The sequence below is a fragment of the Quercus robur genome, chromosome 3 (assembly GCF_932294415.1).
Source record: "Quercus robur chromosome 3, dhQueRobu3.1, whole genome shotgun sequence".
NCBI lineage: Eukaryota > Viridiplantae > Streptophyta > Magnoliopsida > Fagales > Fagaceae > Quercus > Quercus robur.
In genome coordinates this window covers 8440527-8449260 of record NC_065536.1, presented here as the reverse complement: position 1 = coordinate 8449260, position 8734 = coordinate 8440527, and the positions used below count along the sequence as shown (strand labels likewise).

The following is an 8734-nucleotide window of genomic DNA, read 5'->3' as shown; positions in this document are numbered from 1 at the left end:
ATGGGCAAGGGAAATCGAAGCAACGCGTATCTTTGGGCCACCCTCCAACCATGTTTCACATCTCTCTACATCGCCTTCTTGCTGCACCACGTGACCAGCACGGTCGGCAGCAACTCTCCGTTTCCTTACATACCAGAGGACGAAATTAACCTTGACTGTGGCTCCTCCGGCAATTCGACCGCACTAGATGGTCGGACCTGGATTGGAGACGAGAATTCTATATTCTTCCCAGTTGAACATCTTCAAAACAATGCATCTCTAACTGCAAGCGTTGTGCAGCAATCCTCCTCTGCTACCCGAGTACCCTATACAACAGCCCGCTTATCTCTCTCCCCATTCAGCTATATATTCTCATCAGTCACTGCAGGCCAAAAATTCGTTCGACTATACTTCTACCCAGCTACTTACGGCACCTTTGAATTCTCTAAAGCCCGATTTTCTGTCAAAGCTGGACCTTTTATTCTTCTTCGCAATTTTAATGCTTCGCTTACAGCAGACGCTGATGATGATTCCGGTGACACCATATTTAGAGAATTCTGTGTCAACATCGAGGAAGGTCAGAGGCTGAACTTAACCTTAACTCCAAGCGATTCCAATTCATTTGCTTTTGTCAACGGAATTGAAATCTTGTCGATGCCTACTAATCTCTATTACACTCCGTCTGATGATCAAGGGCTCCCTTTTATCGGCCAAGAGCAGGTGTACAGAGTCGTTAATGTAACTGCTCTCGAGATGCTATACAGAATAAATGTTGGAGGGAGATCCATCCCACCCACTGATGATACAGGAATGTTCCGTACCTGGAATTCGGACGAGGAGTACTTGACAGAAGATACATCATCTGTTCTACCAGTTAACAGCACTATTGAAATAAACTTCAGCCAAATACCTCCGTACACTGCACCGGAAGAAGTCTATAAAATTGCCCGCACTCTGGGGACTAACCGATCCTCGAATAAGTTATACAATCTCACTTGGCAACTTCCCGTGGATTCTCAGTTTGATTACCTTATTGGTGTTGGTGGGTTCGGTGACGTGTATAAAGGGTACATACACACTGATGGTGGGGCCACCCATGTTGCGATCAAACGGTTGAAACCCGGTTCTCAACAAGGGGTTCAGGAGTTCAAAACAGAAATTGAGATACTATACCTCTTCCGTGGAATCAACGCCTCCAAATCTGTCTTGGTGCGGCACGTGCGTTAAACTACTTGCATATAGGTGCGAAGCACCCCATCATTCATCGCGATGTGAAGACCACAAACATTTTATTGGACGAGAAATGGACAGCCAAGGTGTCCGATTTTGGATTGTCAAAATTTGGTACTACTAGCACGTCCAAGGCCCATGTTAGCACAGCGGAATATTATCGACGCCGACAATTAACAGAGAAGTCTGACGTGTACTCTTTTGGTGTGGTGTTGTTTGAAGTGTTGTGTGCAAGGCCACCCATCATGCAAACAGTAGAGCACGAGGAGATGAGTCTAGCAAAGTGGGCCCCGAAATGTTATCGCAATGGGAAGCTTGATCAGATTGTTGATCCATTATTGAAGGCTGAAATTGAACCAGAGTTTTTGAAGAAATTTGGCGAGATTGCGGTGAATTGTTTGCATGACAATGGAACCGAACGGCCATCAATGAATGATGTGGTTTGGGGTCTTGAGCTCGCATTGCAGTTGCAAGGGAGTGCAGAAAAAGCTACCTTCCATAGGGAGCAAAGTTTTGCTAGTAAGGAATATCAGGATGGATTGATGTCGATGTTTTCTGAGATTATGAACCCTGAAGGTCGATGAAAGATATACTAGCCAGCTGAATTTTGAAAGTTTTATTTAAGTGATGGTTGCAACCTTGCAAACTAGCACAACAAGTCATTTTATTTCATTTACGATTATTAAGCAACAATAGTGGTAGTGCAGATATCTGATAAGAATACTTTATAAGCATAAACTTATCAGCGTTCTTATTGCAGTAACATTCAGTCGTATAAAATTATAGTTGTACGTTTTTCTAGGATGTGACATAGAATTCTGAAGTTTTGAAAACTAGAATAAGTACTTGCATCCATAAAATTAAAATATCCATAATATTGAAGTGTCGTGTTCATAATCTTAGTCAAATTGTTTTTATTTATTATTATCTGGTGTCATGCCAGAATTAGTGATTCAACCTGTATCTTATGTGGCAATTTAGTGGAATCATATGCTCATTTTAAGTGCCCTGCAGCAAGGGCCATATGGCATGCCTGCAGCTGGGGTTCAAGATCTGGCACCCTTCAGATATTATTAAGCTGGTTCTAAATCCACACGTTCAGTTTCTGCTAGGTGATCAGCAGCACAGGGATCGAAGTGGCTGAGACATGCTCCTTGCAGATGACATTCAATTTGGATTCTATTTGGAATTTAAGAAACCATATTGTTCACAATGGGGGTGAGGTGAACGTCATGGTTACCGTACCATCTGTTCCATTGAAAATAGAGTGAAAGAGTATTTGCTCATGACGATGACATGGCTTAAAGTGAAGAAATGATTTCCTGGAAGCCCCCTCCTAGGGGTATGATAAATTTAAATGAGGATGCTTCTGTTTTCGAATGACTTTACTACTTTGGTTGTGGTGGCTAGGATGATTTTGGTGAGATGCTGAAGGTTTGGGCAATGTGCTCCAATCCAGGCTTGTGCACCTGCAATACTCAGGGCTTTGCGTACCGCCAATTGAGAAAAATTGGCTGCACATTGTTATAGAGGGAGATGCAAAACCGTGCTATGATTCTCTGGCTGTGGAAGGCATTCAAGCTGACTAGTCTAATTAAACTGTTATTGGTAATATCTTAGAACTTAGTAATTCTTTTAATTGTTGCAGCTTTTACTGGATTAGGAGAATATTCAACTCTGCAGCTCATGTTACTGCAAAACTAGCTATTAATCTTAGGAGTTCTTTTTGTTTGGAATAAGCATGATATTCCTGCTCACAGCTATACCTACACTCAATGGGGGAAACTCCTTTACTTTCTCAATAATAAAGCCTTTTACGATTTTATTGGTTGGAAAATCTTGATCAGTTCCATACTTCCGTACCATATTGGATGTGTGCAGGTCTGATTGCTTCCCTGTGGTTCTGTAGTTTTGGTTTTAATGAAAGCTTCAATTTATCAACCCAAAAATAGGAAAAAAGAAAAGGTACAGTAAGCTTTTGCATACCTAGTCCCAGGCAAATACTTTAGATGGTTGGAGAAGATTTTTGACATATATACGTGCCTCATTTCATTTGAAGCCATGAATAGTTGTTTAATATCTAAAACTACAATGAATTTTTTTTAGAAGAACTCTTACTTACTCCAACAGTTGCTAATGTAATACTGAATACCTCTCATTGGCTGTAATCAAGCTGGAAGCTCATTAGGGACTCTCAAGTCTAACCAATGAACTTCTAGTTTAAAATTTGATTGATGAAGTATGTAACAAATTTTCATTATTAGTTTCAAAAGTAGAATACAATGTCCAAGAACGGAACTGCCTTAGGGCTGCATCCCCCCCCCCCCCCCCCCCCCCCCCCGCGGAAAAAAAAATCTTATAGTATATATATTTACACAAAAAATCTTAGAGAATATATATTTACACACAAAGTTTACATTAAGGTCTAAAATTTATATACTAGCCCCCCCCCCCCCCCACAAAAAATTGACAAGATGACCCATAAATCTCAAAAATAGATAACAAGAAAAATATTTAAAAAAAAAAAAAAAAATATCTAAATAATAAGAAAAATCTTTGGATAAATCATAAATCTGGTCTAAGCAAAAACAATAACAACAAATCAATTAAAAATCCTAACAAAACAAATCACGAAAACCCAATAACTTTTACCTAATTTCTCCCTTTCATTTGAGAGCTCTATGTCTCTCTCAAATGACTTCACCTTATAGACACAGAGACAACTCTTGTATTGTTGATCGCTCCATCCACATTAGTTAATCACCAACAACTTAGATCAGTTGGTGTCTTTAACACAACCAGTGGAAAAAATTTATCTTTTTTTTAAATGGTAGAATTTTTTTTTTTTTTTAATGTTTTATTAACTTTGGGACACACTTAGCATGCATAAATGGTAATACATGTGTGAAACAACAACAATCTATTGTTTTATACCTTACATAAACTGCCACCAAAGCATGTACGAGATTAGTCTATCTGTAATAAATTTTGTGACTTAACTAAATCTATATCTATATATTACTAAAAACTAAAGCGTAGCGTTTAATACTGCTACTCTCACGTTGTGCCACATCAGCTACCACGTTATTTTCTTTTTAAAAAAAATAATTTTTCCTTCAATTTTTAAATGGTTTTACAATTTTTAACCCTATAAATGCAACCCACTACTTATTTATTTACTCCCACTATCACTCTATAATAAATTTGTATAATTAATTCAGCCCACCTCTTATTTATTTAGTTCCACTATCAAGTCCAACCCAAAGCCTTTTAAGTTCAGCTTAAAGGAAAAAGAAATTAAAAATATCAAACATTCAAGCCGGTTTGAAAAAAAAAAAAAAAAAAAGAAAAAAGAAAGGGAAGCGTTCAGGTTTTTTTGCGTGACCAAATAGAAACGTGAGTAAAGAGAGAGTTTGAAATATGTAATGTAGAGGGAAGCTTATAGGGAGAGAAAAAAAAAACGTTGAAGCATTCACCAAATAGAAATGTGAGCAGAGAGAGTTTGAAATATGTAATGTAGAGGGAAGCTTAGAGGAAAAAAAAAAAAAAAAAGGTTGAAGCCTTCAGGTATTACGTGAGAAAACAGAGAGTTTGAAAGCTACCCACCTTCCTGCTCTATCGTTTCTCAGTAACAGTTGCCTATCTGATTTCCTTCCTCCCTTTATTCCTTTCCACACGGTTTATAAATACTGACAGAAACTCCCTGCTTTGGTTGAGGTATCTCTACATCTCAATTCTTTTTTTTTTTGGTGCAAAACTTTTATGCTCTGTTTATATTAATATGAGACCCTTTTTTTTTTTTCGTTTGTTTGTGTTTGTGTTTATATTAGACGAGCATCCTTGGCATGCCATTGATGTGTTTGTGAGATTGCCTGAATGTCGTTTCAATAGTACTATAATTTTACTGCTAAAAAAACTATTTTATTTTACCTTGGTTTATTTGGAAATATCTCAGGTCTCATTTTTTTAATGTGTTGTGACTTATTGGAAGAATGTAAAACTCTGAAGTAGTGAAGTATAAAGTGTTGGTGGCACATCTCATCCATCTCAAGGGGATTTAAAGGTGAGTTTTCATCTCTCTCGATTGCTTATATTCCATGACTGAGGGAAGTAGTTTGATAGTGGTATAGTGGAGTTTGAGTGGTTGTTAGGAGTGGATATGGCTGGATGTGAGTTTCTATTGTATTTTAGACTAGATACAAGTATACGGTGAATTAGGGAGAAATTTTATTAAACAGATAAAATTGAGCATGGAAGCCCTATATAGTGAAGTGAATGAAAGTTTTTTCTATTAATTTTTTTTGAGTTCTTTTTATATTTTAACTTTCAAACCTATGTGGACGTGCTATCCGGAAGCCTTTTCCCACAATTGTCAATCTATAGCCAATCCAGTTAACTTGATGCTGGGCTGCTTCTGATACTACACGTGTCATATGGATCAACTGGGAAAAACAACTGATAAAGATGATTAAATTGATGCAGATTTCACAGAAAGAACTTCTCCTTGAAAATTTGTGTTTTCTATGTTGGCTGTGATTTTGCAAAGTATGATGTGCATATTTTCAATGTGATTTAATTAGAGAATGGGTTGTATAGGGGGCATCCTCTTGAAAGAGTTAATAACAAAATTGGAGATTGTACGTTTTTTTTCCAATGCTACATTTGGTCAAGTAGGTGGTTGATTTTTATAATTAGAGCCACCGAGGTTTATTTATCTTAGTTTTCCATGATGAAGTTGCATCAACAGTGTATATGAAATAAGTTTAGCCCTTTTTTTTTTTTTGCTAAAGAAATAAGTTTAGCGCCTTGGTTTCAAGTATAAACTCACTAGATATTTATTCACTTCACTATATTTGATTTAACCCCCTTACAGAATTTCACAACAACTAATCTAAAGAACGAACGACAAAGAAAAGAGGGATGCCATAGACACAAAGAACCAAGCTGACTCTGTTTGGTACCAAACTGAGAAGCAACTAATTAGAGCATTAATATTGGTGTATTTTCTGTCCATGGATGCATACTTAGGTCTAAGCTTGCTCAGCTTTATAGGGAGTAGAGCACATGGGTATATGCTATCTAATAATTATTAATGCTCTCTACGAATTTGATTTGATAGCAAGATTGTGTTTCTCTTGAATATTCCTAAATTCATATGAAAAGTATGTTTCCTATCAAAGCTTTATGTAAAGCTGCTGGATTCTACAGCTCGTGTCTTTATTCCCATTAAATTGTCTAGCGTTTTTAATATGTTTGTTCAAGCTTTCAACAATTTATTTGTTACAAGTTTTTAAAAAAAATATTTTTTATATTATTATTTTTGTTTTTTTAATTGAGTCCCTTTAGTAGTAGCAATTCTTCTCAGAGTTTTTTACTCTAGATGAGTTTGTATTGGGTGTTTTGTCACAAAGTTTATTGATGTTTTATCACAAAAATTTAGAAACTCACTAGATATTTGCTCAAGACTCGACTCACATTGTGCTTCAAGTACTCTTGAGATAAAGTAAGGGAATAGTAACAAATAGAAAAAAAAAGAAGCCCTTAAGCTATAAAATTAAAATTAAAGATTAAGAAATAAAAGATTTGGAGTTTGATTACTTGATTTTCTTCCCTTTTTTTTTTTTTTTTTTTTGGAGATGAATTTTACTAAATCAAGTTTTGGACCTGATTTTTTCAGGGAAAAAAAAAAATGAGATCTATCACCTTACATAAATATTAATAAATTTTGAATTAAGATTGTGAGTTGCTCATTTGAGGTTAGACTTTTGGAAATTTTAGGCACCTAGGTTTGGTAGATCCAAATTTTGCTACTAAAGTTGAAATTCCTTTTTTCTTTTTTCTTTTTTCATTTGGAAAGGTTGGGGAGGGGGGCATTCATGTTGAGATGAATTTTCTCAATAGTGGTATATTGGAAGGTAAGAGTCAGACTTTCAAGAATGTGGGTGTAGGGAATTACACCAAATTCCAACCTGTGAGAAACAAAACAAATAGAGAAAACACACGCCAAAGAAAAAACAATCACACGCACAAGACAATATTTACATGGTTCAGCAATTTGTCTACGTCCACGGAGTTGTAGGGATTTCACTATTATCAGGAAAAATACAATAGTGCACAAGAACACTCTCAAGAAACCCTATTCCCAATTACACCCTGACTCTCTCACAAGGCTGCACTTACTAGGTTATTGGGAATTGTGGGGTCCAATAATTTATGGGTCCGGCCCACACGCTTATGGGAAGCCCACCGGTCTTAAACTGAAGGAGGCCAGGGCCCAAGCTCGAAACTAGGAAACATAAAAATAGCCCGAAGACATAGCCGAGGACGGTTTCGTCCTCGGCAAGCCCAAAACCTCAGGGATAGGAATGGAACACGAGTAAGCTAGAAAGATCAGAAAATATCCTGGGGAAGTTGTCTTTAATACCCTTCCCTGACATGACACTGCCCCTAACAGAGCCGGGATCTTAGGCTTTATGGATCATCTCCAGCAATTTTTGGGATTAGACTGATGGGACAGATATCTGTCCAGGAGAGATCGACCCTACACGTGGACGAAGGACAACGAACGTAGGCTAGTATAAAAGAGAATGTTATGTGACCAAAAGTGGGGGGCTCCCATCTAGCTTCTGGAGAAAGACTTGATGAAAGAGAAGGCCTGGATAATATATGCCAGACATCACATAAAAACCCTCCGACGGGTAACCGGGGACAGCGCCATCGTTCCTCGGACATGATCCGAGGAGCCAAATCCTCTTAGATACAAGATTGAAGGGCCTGAATATCCAACCCAAAGCTCTTTCTCATATTGGTTCATCTATAGTTCGGCCCGAAATGTCACCCTGTGATCCAACGCTGGCCTTTCAAGCCCACTCTCTACAAATATTATTGTGAGGGACTTTCCGTGTGCGAGCCCAACATCGTTGTTGGGACGTTAAAGATTTTGTGTCCCTACAATTGGCGCCGTCTGTGGGGAGGCTTGCGCGTTGGCGTAGGAGGTGTTTGAGTCAACTCTCTAGCCAGCTGAGGTTTGTGGGATTCCCTCCATCTCCGGCGACATGCAGTCGTTGCTCCGACCCGAATTTTTGCTAGGGGCTACGCCCTGCAGTGTCAGCAGCGCGGGCAGCTCTAGGGGCTTCCGGCTTCAGGCCAAATCCCCCCCGCCATGGTCTAAGGGCTGATCTCCAACAAGTTTTGGACAGAACCAAGGCCTTGCATGGTCCTCGGACCCAAGCCTCTGGGGAAACCAACTACTTAAAAGGAATCGTACAAGTTTTGGACAGAACCAAGGCCTTGCATGGTCCTCGGACCCAAGCCTCTGGGGAAACCAACTACTTAAAAAGAATCCTACAAGTTTTGGACAGAACCAAGGCCTTGCATGGTCCTCGGACCCAAGCCTCTGGGGAAACCAACTACTTAAAAGGAATCGTACAAGTTTTGGACAGAACCAAGGCCTTGCATGGTCCTCGGACCCAAGCCTCTGGGGAAACCAACTACTTAAAAAGAATCATACAAGTTTTGGACAGAA

General features: G+C 38.6%; 2 protein-coding genes across 2 annotated transcripts; both read left to right on the top strand.

Moving 5' to 3' along the window:
- LOC126719193 (receptor-like protein kinase FERONIA) lies at window positions 1–1206 on the top strand. Its single transcript, XM_050421774.1, has one exon. The coding sequence runs from the start codon at window positions 1–3 to the stop codon at window positions 1204–1206; it is 1206 nt and encodes a 401-aa protein (XP_050277731.1).
- A 176-nt stretch (window positions 1207–1382) lies between these two features.
- On the top strand, window positions 1383–2111 carry LOC126716948 (receptor-like protein kinase FERONIA). The gene has a single exon (XM_050418010.1). The coding sequence runs from the start codon at window positions 1455–1457 to the stop codon at window positions 1791–1793; it is 339 nt and encodes a 112-aa protein (XP_050273967.1). The 5' UTR covers window positions 1383–1454; the 3' UTR covers window positions 1794–2111.
- The last annotated feature ends 6623 nt before the right edge of the window (window positions 2112–8734 follow it).